This window comes from Pleurodeles waltl, unplaced genomic scaffold (genome assembly GCF_031143425.1).
Source record: "Pleurodeles waltl isolate 20211129_DDA unplaced genomic scaffold, aPleWal1.hap1.20221129 scaffold_69, whole genome shotgun sequence".
Taxonomy (NCBI): Eukaryota; Metazoa; Chordata; class Amphibia; order Caudata; family Salamandridae; genus Pleurodeles; species Pleurodeles waltl.
Window position 1 is genome coordinate 2,527,705 of NW_027150390.1, and position 15,065 is coordinate 2,542,769.

General features: G+C 42.2%; 1 protein-coding gene across 1 annotated transcript in view; it reads right to left on the bottom strand.

Annotated features, from left to right (window-relative positions):
• The window catches only part of LOC138279164 (cytochrome P450 2J5-like), a 117,018-nt gene that overhangs the window by 29,826 nt on the left and 72,127 nt on the right, over positions 1-15,065 (bottom strand). The window contains exons 4-5 of the mRNA XM_069219385.1: positions 9,493-9,653; positions 5,914-6,087 (exon numbers count right to left, since the gene is read on the bottom strand). Coding sequence (XP_069075486.1) covers positions 5,914-6,087; positions 9,493-9,653 — 335 coding nt within the window. The remainder of the gene's footprint in view (positions 1-5,913; positions 6,088-9,492; positions 9,654-15,065) is intronic.

A 15,065-nucleotide genomic window follows, 5' to 3' on the forward strand; every position in this document is an offset into this window, starting at 1 on the left:
CATGAATTGTCTTTTGTTTCTGTCCTCTCTTGTAAGCAAATGATTTGCAGACTTTTGCAAAATGGTTTAGTTTGTTACATGCGGAGCACCTATTTCCTTGTACAGGGCTTGGTCCTCGATGGGGAAATGGCTCTCCACAGATTAACAAATCCTGGGGTTGAGCTTTGTGCATGTCTTTTTCTTGTCTGTATTGGCAGCAGACACTGGGTTGACCTGTTCAGTCTTGACCTGTCTTTGTAGAGCTGCTTCCATGTGTGCTGCCCGCACTTTTGAGAGTTCCTTGGATTGACTCATTGTTAGCACGTCAACCATTGGCATTCCCGGGACCTGTAGCATATTCTCTTGAAGTTTAACAGAGAAGCTCCCCTGGATAAGCTGCGCTTGAATCTCATCAGCGGCATCTGGCAAGGTGCTGGCTAAGTCCCTCAAGTGGGTGTAAAACGCATCCACAGACTCATCTGGTCGAGTTTTGTGGAGCTGGAATCTTTCATAATCTGGTTTTGCCTGTGGCGCAAATTATGCAGACAGCGCCTGTTTCAATGAAGTGTAGGTGTAGGGTGGGCCACCTTCAACCACGGACATTCCTAGCTTGTGTAGTGCTGCACCTGCCAAGTGCAGGAGCATGAAACGTCGCCATTCATCATCAAGAGCTATTGCTGCAAATTAGGTCTCCAAACGCTCTACCCAGTCTTTCCATTTAGCAGCCAGTCCTGGGGGTGGGCCATCCACCATGAAAGGCTCAAGCACTGGGATAGAAGCCATGTGGAGGCAAACCAGTAACCAGAAAGGGGAAGGTTTAAAGGGGTACACTCAAACAGCACCAGCTTGCGTCATGTGTGAGGACAGAGACAAGTCAGTGTCCACTGCTGTCAGTCCGTACTGACACCTTATACCAGGTCCAGTTATCCCTTATTAGTGAAATGTAGTCAGTGTCTAGAAGCCAGGCTGCCTAGAGGTAGCTGTAGGCAGAGCAGCCAAGGCTGAACTAGGAGACATGCAAAGCCTTGAAGTACCACTGCAGTCACACAGTACTCACACACATGAAAAACAATACTCAGTGTCACAAAAAATAAAGGTACTTCATTTTAGTAACACAAGGCCAAAATACATTGAAGACTGTACTCCCTTAGGAGGTAAGTAAATTACACAATACATACACTAGTAACCAAAAACAGGTAAGTAAACAGTCAGAAAATAGTGCAAACAGTGAAAATCGCAATAGGTTGCAATGGGCATAGGGGGAACACAAACCATATATTAAAATAGTGGAACACGAAAGTCGGATTCCCACCTAGGCAAGGGTAGTGTGTAGAGGGTCGCTGGGAGTGTAAAAAAAACACGAAAGGTAAGTAAAATACCCCAACCCAAATCCCAGGAAAGCAGGAGTAAAACATCCTAAGTTTCCTAAAACACAGTAGAAATCGTGATAGAAGACAGTGCAAGAACCTGAAAAGACTGCAAGACAGCAACGATGGACCTGAAGATCTGTGGAAGAAGGGGACCAACTCCAAGAAGCACTGAAGAGTCCAGGGAGAACAGGAGCCCCTGCTAACCCAGATAAAGGTGCAAAAGAAGAACCACCAGTGAGAAGACAAAGTCAGTATTGCACCAAAGAAGACAGATGTGGGTTCCTGTTTGGTGCAGAAGATGACCCACGCCGGATGGATGAATGCAGTCTGGTTTGCATCGCAGGAGTCCACCAACAAGCCTTGGTAGACACAATGCCCATGGTTAGCAGAAAATGGCACTGCCCTGGACCAGGAGGGACCTGGTCACCTCTACTCAGGATGGGGAGACAGAGGGGGCTCTCAGCAACTCACAGAACCCTCAGAAGATCAGGCAGCGTGCACAGGAGTGCCACAGCATGGGGACAAAAAGGTGCAAATGAAGGCCCACGCAGCACAACACAAAGGATTCCCAGGCCGCCGGAGAATCACTCAGGAAGCTGTGCATCGCAGGATGGCGTGCTGGGGCCCTAAGCTGTGCTGTGCACAAATAACTTCTTGAAAGGTCACACACAAGCCTTGGCAACTGCAAGTCACGCAGGGCACAGGGGTACTGTCTTGCGGGGGGGAGGCAAGCTCTTACCTCCACCGAAATTGGACAGCTGGAGGTGGGGACTGCCAGAGTCACTTTAGTCCACCACACGTGTTGCAGGATTCACGCCTGTCGTCTGGAGAAGGGACCCAAGGCATCATTCGTCGCTGCAGAGAGGTGCCTGTTGAAGCAGGGAAGTGACTCCATCACTCTACTGGAGATTCATTTGATTCTCCTGGTGCAGGCTGAAGACAGGCAGTCCTAGGAGGATGCAGGACCTGGAAACTGTTGCAGTTGCTAGCAGGAGCTGAAGATACAATGTTGCAGAAGTCATCTTAGCTTCTTTGTTGCAGTTTTGTAGAGTTCCTGGAGCAGTCAACAGTTGATCCGTCGGTAGAATATGAAGTAAAGGATGCAGAGGATTCCTTCTGGAGTCTTGCAATCCGAATCTGAAGAAACACCCAGATGAGAGACCCTAAATAGCCGTGAGAGGGGGATTGGTCACCTAACCAGGTAAGCACCTATCAGGAGGGGTCTCTGATGTCACCTGCTGGCACTGGCCACTCAGATGCTCCCAGAATTCTCGGACCATCCGGAAAACAAGATGTCAGAAACCAGTAACACTCCTGAGGAGCTCTAAGCACCACCCCTGGGGTGGTGATGGACAGGGGAGTGGTCAATCCACTTTCCTTTGTCCAGTTTCACGCCAGAGCAGGGACGGGGGTCCTCAAAATGGTATAGACTGGATTATGCAAGGAGGGCACCATGTGTGCCCTTCAAAGCATTTCCAGAGGCTCTGGGAGGCTACCCCCCATGCCTGTAACACCTATTTCCAAAGGGAGAGGGTGTAACACCCCTCTCCCAAAGGAAATGCTTTGTTCTGCCTTCCTGGGCACGAGTTGCTTGAGCAACAGGAACGCAGAAACCTGTCTGTGGGTTGGCAGCAGCTGGAGCTGCATGGAAAACCTCAGAAGGCTGATATGTCAGTACTGGTGGTCCACTGTGGAGCCCCCAGAGTGCATGGAATCATACAACCAATGCTAGAATCAGCATTGAGGTATAATTCTGAGATGTTAGGCACCTTACATGGCCATATTCGGAGTTACCATTGTGAAGCTGGGCATAGGTATCGACCTATGTCCAGTGCACGCATAAAGCGGTGTCCTTGTACTCACGAAGTCCAGGAAAATGGGCCTGATGATGTGGGGGCATCTCTGCTAGTGCAGGGGTGGCCTCACAGATAGGTACTCTGCACCCAGCCTTCAGGGTTGGAAGGCCTGGTATATGGGTATAAGTGACCTGGTGCTGTGTAAATGGCTGTGAAATGGTACATGCACCATTTCACACAGACTGCTATGGCAGTCCTGTGGAAGCCTTTGCATGGACTACCTATGGGTGGCACAAGTAATGCTGCAGCCCATAGGGATCCCCTGGAACCCTATTGGCCTGGGACCTAAGTACCATATATTAGGGACTTATAAGGGGTGACCAGTATGCCAATTTGGGATGAAATACTGGGTTACCAGTATGTAGTGACAAAATGTAGACGAGAGAGAGCTTAAGCACTAGGGTCCTGGTTAGCAGGATCCTAGTGACACAGTTAAACACACTGACAGGCAGAAATTGGAGGTAACATGCCAAAAAGAGGGTTCTTTCCTACAGAAGAGAAATGTGAAACACTCAATCACAGAGTAATGGATACTAAAAACCCATATAAATAACCATGTTATATGCATAATTTTAGTAAAATTGAAATGTCTTTGCTAACAAAGACTTAAAAAAGCCAATCAGTCAGGAATTGGCTGCCAGCCTCTTACATTTGAGAAAGAAGTCAAGGAATAAAAGAAAGAAACAAACAAAGTTGAAGGCAAGAAAGAAAGAAAGAAAGAAAGAAAGAAAGAAAGAAAGAAAGAAAGAAAGAAAGAGAAAGGCAAAAAAGAAAAAAAGAGGAAGGCAAGAAAAGATAAAGAGGAAGGCCCAAATAAAAAAGGAAAGAAGAAAAGAAAAAGGGAGCCAAGATAGAAACAGAAAAAAGAAGGAATTTAAGAAGTGAGAAAGAAAGTAAGAAAGAAAGGTCTTGACTAACACAGATATAAAAAAGCCAATCGGTTTGGTATTGGCTGCCAGCCTCTTGCCTTTGAGAAAGAAGGAAAGAAAGAATGAAATAAACAGAAAGGCAATAAAAAAAGAAAAGATGAAGTCAAGATAGAAAAAATTAATTAACGAAAGCAATAAAGGGGAAGACGGAAGAAAAAAGAGAAAGACAAGAAAGAAATAGGAGACCAAAGAAAGAGAAAGAGGGCAGCACGAAGGAAAGAGGAGAGAAGGAAGGAAAGAATAAAAGAAATAAAGAAAAGAAGAGGAATGGAAAAAATGAAAACAAGAATAAAAGAGCAAAGAAGGAAAGAGGAGAGTAGGAAAGAAAGAAGCAAAATCAGAAAGACAGAAACAAAGAAAGGAGGAAAGACAAAAAGTAGAAATAAGTAAAGAAATAATGAAAGAAGGAATGACAGACGGTTGCAAAGATCTTTGTGAGTTCAGATATCATGTAAGCTGCTGGTGTAGTGTGAAAAAGCAACAGTCACATAAACAAAGGCCACTTCAAAAGGAATTTACAACATTACTGGCAGGAGAAAGGAACTGACAAAGCTGACAGTGGCTGTTAGTTTAGGATGGGCCCATCAGGGTTGAGTAGTGGGCTCTGTGCTGGACCATGCAAAGGCATGGGATGGCTGCACAGTGCCCTGTAAAGAAATGTATTTTGGTGAAGAGACATGCTGCTTGTATGAGCAAAGAAAGATGAAGACGTCCTGGTTGAAATAGAACTGTACCAGTTACAGTCTGCCACACAGCATTAGGCCCAATGCTCGGTACAATGCTAAGTCCAATACTAATGCCTAGTGCTAAGTACACATTTTCAGTTCATGTACCAATAAACTGTGATAACGGAAGATGGAGGAGAGCGGTATACAGGATCTAGGTGGTTTTGTAAACAGTCAGCCTTATTTCATTGGCAGAGGCCTTGTTACAAAGCATGATGGTCAATCCTCAATTGGTGAACAGATAGTCTTGTTTCTGTAGACAGTCAGCCTTGTTGCAAAACAGTCCGTCCCATTATTAAGGGGCCTTGTTATGAAGCATGGCCGATGATCCTCAGTAGATATCCTTGTACCTGTAGGCAGTCAGCCCAGCCCAGAAGTTCAGCCGCATGGGCATGCCCTCAGTCCCTACTCTCCATGGAGTCCACTTATTGGGGGAGGCCGACCACAATACAGGGAGGCCACCGTAGGATAAGAGTCTACCAGGGTCTCACATGGGTCCACTCACCTTGCTTTCTCTACAATGTAGCAGCTGTGCAGGAGTCCCATTGTCACCATGTCCCTCTGAATTGGTAGTCCGAGGGAGTTAGTGTTCAGCTGTGAGAACCCAAAGAGAATCTCCTGGATGGTCAAATCGTGGTCCTTGTGAGTGATGGGCTGCTGGAGGAATCAGCTGTTTCAGAACACAGAGTTTTAGGGAGGGATGGCTCAGGGAAAGAAGGGGTTTACACTGATTATGATTCCAGGACTTCAGAGCTCAGCCTGGAGTGTCCATCTTGGAATCCAGCTTTCACCCCCAAATAAAAGACTGAAATTATGAGTAGTGCATATAGATTGCTCACATCTCCTGGAATATTTTACAATAAAATCTTCAATTAGCAAATCTAATACAGGGCACAGGTTTTCACTGGGATGACTATCAATTGCATTTTTTTAACTTCAGAGTTTTATTTAAAGTTATAACGTGTCGGCTTTAAAGTACAATTTCTGTTTTTACCAATGCCAGCTTTTAGAAAGAAACAGTTATGCTATTGGAAAAGGAGAGTTAGGCACAGACCTTGGACATCTGGACCAGGTAGTAATCCATAAAATCTTGGGGTTCCACTGACAGGTTTTCCCGGTGATTCCTGATCTCTTGCTCTATATGACTCCGCAGAAATTGCAAATGCTCAAAGACCTTTTGGTGAGGTCCTGGAAGATGGTTCATTAGACTTGGGATGGCATCATACAACTGTAGAGAAAAGACCCAATGTTATGTATCATCAACAACAACTGGACTCAAAGAAATAAACAGAGTTAAAAATACACAGGCAACCCCACCCTGGACTGTGATACATGAAGAAAACCCAGCAATTTACAAATTCATGCCACTAATGTGGCTTTCTCAAGAGGCTACAGACCATGCTAAAGATCTGAAGTAGTAGCTGGCAGGTGAACAGGCAGATGCTTTTCCATACTGACACATATGTGACAAGTGGATGTGAAATGGCCAGGACTTGTTGTGAGGTTGTCTAAATGTACATGAGTACATTATTTTAGCTTTATTTTAGCTTAGGCCTGCAGCTTGTGCCTTTTTACCTAGACACACAGCACATTATTATTTTAGCTTCATTTTAGTGGAGAAGTTTTTATCAGTTACCCTTTTGTGCAGAATTGTTATTCTTTTTCTTGCATGACATCTTCACTGAATACGATCAGCTTATTCGTCATTGCTGGCGCAAAGCGTACATCAAGTCCCTAACAACTATACACAGAAATATTCTTGTTGTCACGTCAGGGCAGTTTCTGAGAACACCTGATGTTTTATTATAAAACACCTCAGTGCCCCCTTTACGTTAGAAGGGATTCCATTGTGTAGCCATTGCATGCTGAGCTTTGTTTTTGCAACTTCTGCTAAAATCTGACATCTTTCCAGCCTCCATTCAGGAGGACTCTTACCGGACAAATAGACCTCTTCCTTATCTATAAATACAGGTGTGGGAGATGAGTCCCTTCCTGGGGGCCTTATGGGCAGATCAGAGCTTACATTGCCACACTCTTGCATAGAATGTTAGAACTGCAGGTATGCTTTATAGAATCCTTATAGTGAGACTTTTCCTGTGTTTCCCTTTCCTTGTCACTGCCTTGCTTTTATTGTGTTTTATCATCCTTATAATCCAATACGACTTTTTATGTAGAATGCAGTTGATTCAATAAAAAATATTGAACCTATTCCTGCTTCTGTTTGTCTTTGCATGTGAGAGACATATCTAAGTGAGTGAAAGTGGTAAGATCTGTTCCACCACAGTTTCCCTGTGAATTCTAAGATGTCACACAAATGGCTGTCACAAATCACCTTTACCTTTATCAGGTGCTGATATCTAGCCAGAAGGGTTAGGCCAACAGTTGTCACAGAGCGCAGGATCAGACTAAGTTTCCCACACTTGGTAGTGCTACCACCCAAATCCAGGGGTCCCCTTCCCATTACAATCTGTTTCTAATGTTGTATAAATGGTCATAATAATATTGAAAGGACATATTCATAGGCAATTTTCCTTAGGGTTATTGCATGAGTTGTAGGACAGTGTTAGGATAGATTTCTCCGGATCGGCTTCAGCATAAGTGGCTTCAAGAAAGACTTAGATGTTCAGCTACTTCTCAAAAAGATAAACACAAGACTATCCACTTTAAAGTCAATGTGAGCAATGATGGATCCTATGCTCCCACAGAGGAGCGAACCCAATTGTGCAGTATGCAACACTGCTTGTGTGAAAGCTTGACATCTGTTTAACAAAACAATCAAACTCTGCTTATACATTTTATTAGGTGCATCATGGGGGGTTCCACCATAAGTGTATTTGTAGTCGAGATAGCATCTGATGTCACTTTAAGCACTAGAGTGAAAAGGAAGTGATATCTCCTCTGTTCCTTGTTTTTCTCTCTTTTTTTTGTTAACTTGCTTTTCAAAACTGACCTCTCTTTCTGCATATGCCAATCTCTAAATTCATCTAATTAGTTCCAACCCTTAATTCGTACGTGCCTAACTTACAAACTGCATGTTGTAGTACCTAAAGTAGTACTACAATAGTACTAACTAACTACATAATGCATTCACAAATCTATGAGTGGAAATCTCCACTTCCCCTATCTTTTCTTTGTGGAACTCTCCACACATGTACATTTTCTCCTTAGTAGTAAATATGGGAGGGACCATGCAGAGTGGCTAGAAAATGGAGAATATTTACTACTAAATAGGACAAGATTATGGAGGACTAAGGAGGGGCTTGGAAGGGAATGTCACCCACACAGAAAAAGAGTAAGCACTTTCCTCTTTTCAAACTGCACTTCTAACATTTCTAAAGCCATAAGGGACCCAAAACAGTAATAAATATACTCCACCTCAGACCTGTAGTAAGTCCAGTACCACAGACGGCCAACCACTAATATTGGAAAACCCAACCATAGAAAATAATGGAGGCAGTAGCCCTCATTACGACATTGGCGGTCAGAGGACTGCCAGTGCCGCGGTGGTGGTCAGACCACCGCACTCCATGCAGTCAAACCACCACATTATGATCCCCGGCAGTCCGGCTACCATCCCCACCAGGAACATGGTTCCAGATGGGCTGATGGAGGTTGGAATTGTGGTCAGCCACAGCAGCGCTGAGTTCAGCGCCACCACACCGTTCTCGAGTCCAGTTTCCGCCAGCCTTTTCATGGCGGGGACCCTGCCATGAAACAGCTGGCAGAAACCCAGTGCTGGGGACCACAGGGAGGCCCCTGCACTGCCGACAAGCACATCATGGGCAGTGCAGGAGCCCCCTGCCCAGCACCCTAGGAAGGTGTACTGTCTGCTGTGCAGACAGTGCGCATTCCAAGGGCACCAGAGGCCCCTTCTGTGCGACAGCATTGACCTCGGCTCTACGTGCACTGTTTTTGCTGTGATGACTGGTGAAAACCTCTGATTTCAGAGGTTTTTGGCGGTCAGCCCAGTGGAAACATCTTAAAAGGCTCTGCGGCGGTCTCCTCTCCATGGGGACAGCAGGCTGGCGGTCGGTCCACCAGCCTCGTGATGAAGCCTAATGTCTTAAATTAGAACCCCATTGGAAATCATGTTAAAATGTTTTCATTTATTTTAATTTATGCTAATATATATTTAAATTAAAGTTAATATTTACAAGATTATAAATTCAAACACATTATTTTTCTGATAACACATTTGAATAACCTCTTTAAATTTGAAAATAAATGTAAGTTTATTTTTTAAATAATTTAAATAATTGAAATCATTTTTAGCCATGACTTGTTGTAACATTTGATACATAATAAGAAAATATAACAATATTGCCTAAGGGAGATATTTTAAAATTCATCTTTAAAGAAGGATTTTAATTTACTTTTGATACATTTAAATTAATACATTTAAATTAAATACATATTGAATTCCCAATTCTGTTTGTAGTGATGTAGCACTTTTTATGTTGTTCTACATTTATTGTTAAAATCATAAAATTGCTTATGACAGGGCCCCCTACTTCCACAAATGATTCACTTGGGGTCCACACAAGTGAAAAGGTTAAGAACTACTGCCCTAGGGCGTAGGTCAGAACATTCTCTTACTAGTACCTTTCTGCTAAGAGGAGCAAAGATAACTTACTCTGCCCCAGGGTGTGCCATTGAAATTGATCACAGCAACGATTGCTTCATTTAGCTTTTGGAAGACTTTATCTTCAGTCAAGAAGTGATGTCCAAAAACCATACCAGCAGTCACGGTATAGATGGAATGGCTGAGGGCAGTTGTGGGATTCAGTGGATGCCCTGCAATGAAAAATAATGAATTCGCTGAGTGGCTAAACCTTTCATGGAGACACGTTATGTCATAATGCATGTTGATGATCAAGCCAAGTAAATGCCCTGTCCCAATTGTATTAAAATCCTTTATGTAATTCAAGCTGCACACATGGTGTAGGTCAATCTATCTACTTATCACAAAGCGTGTACATGTAGAGGCAATCTTACAGATTCGGTGGGAGAATTCTCATAAGACAATGCGCCAGGAGAATCTTTATCAGAAATTAACAAATGCTAGTGTGGGAATGGTTGACATTTCCTCACCTGATGCAAGGAATGGTAATATACCCCAGAACTGGGGATTCATTCCATAGTTGGTGCCACATATCTTGTTTCTTGATCTTGCTATTGGTGGTAACCTTGCATGTTAGAAATATAAAAGTAACCATATTGTTAAAGTCCAACACTTTTTCTAGTGTGACCTTTCAAGGTATTCACTACATCAAATATGTTGTGGATCTGCCACTGTTGATGAATTTACTAAACTAGCACCATCTTTGGTGAAGTTACTCCTGTCAATTGGCAGACAATAAGATAGATGTGTTTCTTCCTGTGGGAGGTTTGCCATGTAATAAACCTTTTCTGAAAGTTTTTATGCAATCTATACCTTAGGAAATGGTCCTATGTTTTAAAAGGACTCTCACTCATATTGACATGTGGGATGCTCCATCATTGAGTCCTACAGCCAGTATATCTAATATCACTAGGGTGTGCTCTAGCCCCCAGTGGAATGTACAGAGAGAGATTATTGACTTCCACATCCCTCTGTCAAGATGTTTCGCCAGTTACTTTTGGCCCAAAGGTTCTCCCGGCTTTCTTCAGGACCCAGCTGATCCCTTCAACATGTGATATCAGAATATCAAGCTCTAATGAACTTCTCATAACTGATTTGTGTGTACGATTACTCATGCATATCACACTCACACACACACTCTATTACATCACCATTTTTTCCTGTGAGTAACAACTCAGGAGGCATGGACAATACTAGGTATTTGAATTTTAGAGCCCAGCTAGAGTAGCCCCATAGGGTGTTACTGATGGGTGAGACTTGCATCACACAGACTCCAGAGAGTCCCCTGACTTGAGCACCTAGTTCTGATCTTGCAACTCCTGCATTCTGCTGGATGCATGGACGGGGATCTTAAAATGTTAGATTGAGTCCCAACTGCTGTACTCCTTTAAATGAAATTTGATGACACCACTTTACCTTTGGTGCCAACGTCAATAACAGACCACTCTCTTTACACTTATTTATTTTCTCCCAACACACGTTTTGAGGCATAGAAAAATTATGGGCCCTGGTCACACAGGTGAATTCAGAATTCACAAAGGGATTTCCGGCTGGCATATATGGTTTTATAAATATACCCACAAATGTGGAGAAATCTGTACTCATAAATCCCTCCTATTGGGTGGAAAGTAGATGTTCCAGGATGTGGCTTGTCTTTGAGTTTTTGGAAAGCTCACAAATTATGTATGATTGTGGGCATGAACGTGCTCCTATGCTTATAATGATAAGTACCAATATATCCTCAAAAAATCATTGACACTAATATCATCCAAAAATTACAACATAAATGTTTTAATCCTCATGTAGTGTAACATAATAAACATATTTATTGTACATATAATTTTTTCTAATATTGCACACACACAAGCACACACACATATATATTTCATGGTAAAAAAGAGAATAGTAAGTTAATTAATATAATGTAAAATAAACACTTTTATTATACTTTGGAGGGGTAAAATGTATTATTCCCAGTCCAGTCTGTGCAACAGTAGGGAAAGTGTTGGACTTCAGAGGGGTTAATTTTACTATTCCTACTGCAGTCTAAATAAGCATAGTGAAAGTACTTCATTTAAAACACATTATTACATATATGAGTAACCCTGTGAATGTAGAAAAGAAATTAAGCACCTAAATTATAAAATTATGAATTAACATGAAAAAGTATATATATATATATATGTGTGTGTGTGTGTGTGTTAAAAAATAAAAACATAATCAATTTACATAATTACTCTCCAATAATGATCAATTAATAAATATGTGTTATTTAATTATTAATTAATTAACTTCCCACTTTATACTCCTAGGAACTTAGCAGCTCACATCTAAAATATGACTAAAAATATATATTCCATAATTTACATTTTTAATATCAATCAAATATTTAACAATAAATTAATTGTTAATTAATTATTAGTTGATTAACTTTCCACCTTACACCCATACAAACCTAGCAGTCCACAACAAAAAATAATAAAAGTAACTAACAATTTAATCATTTAGATACTTAAAAAACAATGAAATTATTAATTTACAATATTAATTAATAGTTAATTATGTATTACTTAATTATCTTGCCACCATATACCATTACAAAGGAATGGTTTCTCACCAATAGTCCCAGTCTCACCTAGGGGATTATCCATGTCATAAGTACTGAATAGTCCCGTCCATGTGCAGGGATCTCGGAGCACTTTTTCATATTATATCTTCTTAAGTGTAGATGTTGGTCTTTCGACAGGAAGGTTTCCAAAGTCACATAAGACACAAGAATATTATGCAGCCTATATGAAACAGGCTACAATAGCCCAAATCTTTGTACAGTACTTAAAAAAAGGCCAAGAAAATCATATATGTTTATGATTCAACTCTAATGTTGTGTAAAACCGCTTAAATCTCTTTCACAAACCCTTTTTTGGAAAAGTATAGAGATGAAGGATAGCGCAACAGTGTGGCCCCATAGGCTGTCATTCTGTGTGTTTCAACAAAAGAATCTGTTTTAAAGAATCTGTGCCTTTTAGAACCCAGGGACCACCAGTATCCCATCATGCCCAGCAGATGGCAGTTGCTTCAGTTCTTTTTGATGCAGTACATGACTGATTATTGGGTCCCATAACTGCTTCTGTCCTCTTTACCAAGGAGGCAGGAGGATTGCTTATGACTTCAATGGAGATTCCCCTAAGAGAGAACTGAGACTACATCTAAGAAACCGTTCCTTCTCTCTTAAGAGATCTCCATTGATAGTCATAAGCACTGAATGATGTAGCAAGCCCATCTCCACCAAGAGCAGTGAAAAAGGCAGAAGAAGGAGTAGTCTTAGCCCATTAAGCAAATACATTTTTGAGGAAAGCCTGTCCTACTTGAGCATCTGTTTGGGCATCCACGTCCAAGCAGAAATGCAAGGTGAACATGCGAACAGATCTCCATGCAGCTGCCTTGCAAATGTCAGCTATAGGGACATTTCGCATTAATGCAGAAGTAGCCGCTTTACCTCTAGTAGAATGTGCCTTTGGTTTAGCTAAAAAGGTCTTGTTAGCTTTTTGATAGTATAACATGATGCAGAACACTATCCATCATGAGATGGAATGTTTGGAAGTGACTAAATCGGTACGGACCAAGCCACAGTTCATAAACAATTGGTCCACTCTGCGTATGACCCGTGTATAATCTAGATGAAACTTCAGTACCCTCCTTAATCTGGAGAATGAAGGGATAGAAGGATGCTGAAAGAATGTCAGTATTCAAATAGTCGGATTGACATAGAAACCCAAAATAACCTTCAGGAGCCTTTCGGGTGAGTCCTTATGACAAATTTACTGGAGCAAAAGACTGTGTGTATGGTTTTGTGAGAACATAATGCTTGGATCTCGCTAACCCTAGCAGCTGATGTGATTGCGACGTGGAAAGTGGTTTTCCAAGAGAGATGTTGCAGGGATGACTCAGAATGGATTCGAAAGGTTCATGCATGAGTAATGAAAGGACTATGTTGAGCTCCCATGGAGGTAAAAGACACCTAATAAGAAGGTAACCCTTCTTCAACCCTTCTTGGAAATCCTTGATCTTGGGGATTTTGAAATGAAAGGTTTGTGAAGGACATTTTCCGTAGGCAGTAAGGGCTGTCAAGTGATCTTTTATTGAAGAGAACTGCAAGCCATATTTTGCCAAATGTAGTAAATATGGAAGAATAACATATTACTGGCAAGATGTGGGGTCTACATTCTTGGAGGAACGCCAAAGGCACTGTTGGAAGAGAGACTTTCATGAGAGAGTGACACTTTAAACAGATGGATAACCGTCTCTCCTCCGAAGGACACACTCTTGCCTGAACAGTGTAGATGGAAGCTCCCAAGTAATGTAAAGTCTGAACGGGGCAGATGTTGACTTTCTGTGGTTGATTCGAAGCCCTAGCTGTCAAAGGAGATTGCAGGTCCAGTTGCAATGAAGCTAGGCTTCCTAAGAAGTGGACATCTTGATAAGCCAATCGTCTAGGTAAGGATATGCGAAGATTAATGCTTTCTGAGGTGAGTAGCTACAACTGCCATGCACTTCGAGAATGTTCTGGGTGCTGACTTGAGCCAAATGGAAGTACTTAGTACTGATAGTGATTGTGTCCCACTACAAACCTCAGGACTTTGCAAAGTTTCTTGGCAATTGGTACATTAAAGTATGCATCTTGAAGGTCTATGGAGCAGAGACAATCTACCTGTTGTAACTGGGGATAGATCTGATGTAACCCCAGCATTTCTCACCAAATCCATTTGTTGGCTACTTTTAGGTCAAGAATGGGTATGTATTTATTCTTGTCTTTCTTTTCAACCAGAAAATATCTGGAATAAATGCCTGTTGCCAGGGAGGACCAGCATCCATCACGTGTTTTTGTAGGAGGATGTTGACTTCCGACTTAAGTAACATCAGATTGTAGTTGGATGGTCTTGGAGGTATGGATGGTGGGAGCTTGTACACCTGAGACTCATTTTGCACAGTATTCAGAACCCAGGCATCTTGCATGATTTTTTGCCACTCTGCTGGAAAATGAGAGTTGATTCCCCCTACCGGAGTGGGTGACAGAAGAGGGGGAAGAGGGGATTCCAATTTATATCAAGTTGCCTGTTTACCCCCTTGAGCAGGCTTTTGGGTGGATCTTCCTCTAGTCTGCTTTTGTTGTGGTTGGTAAGGTCTTTGGTGTTGCTGCTGCTGTCGACCTTGATACCATTGAGAGGTTTGAACCCTCTGAGGGTAAAAACGCCATTTTTATGGTCTAAAGGATTTCCTTTGTTCTTTTGGCCTTTCTAGACCCACAGCTTTAAAGGTTTCTATCTCAGTTTTCATGCACGTCATCTCATCATCAGTGTGGCTTCCGAAGACGGGCGAGCCTGAGAATGGAAGATTTTGGATCCTTGGTGGAGACTCCGGCTTGAGAGACGTTAAACAGAGCCGAGTATGTCTCCTTAGCACTACTCCATGGCAGTATTCATGTGCCGCCAACACAGAAGAATCCCCTGCTGCACTGATAAGCCCTCATTAACCATTTCCAGAAAGTCTTCCAGTTTGTCTCTGGGAAGATGCTCTGCAAAATGCTG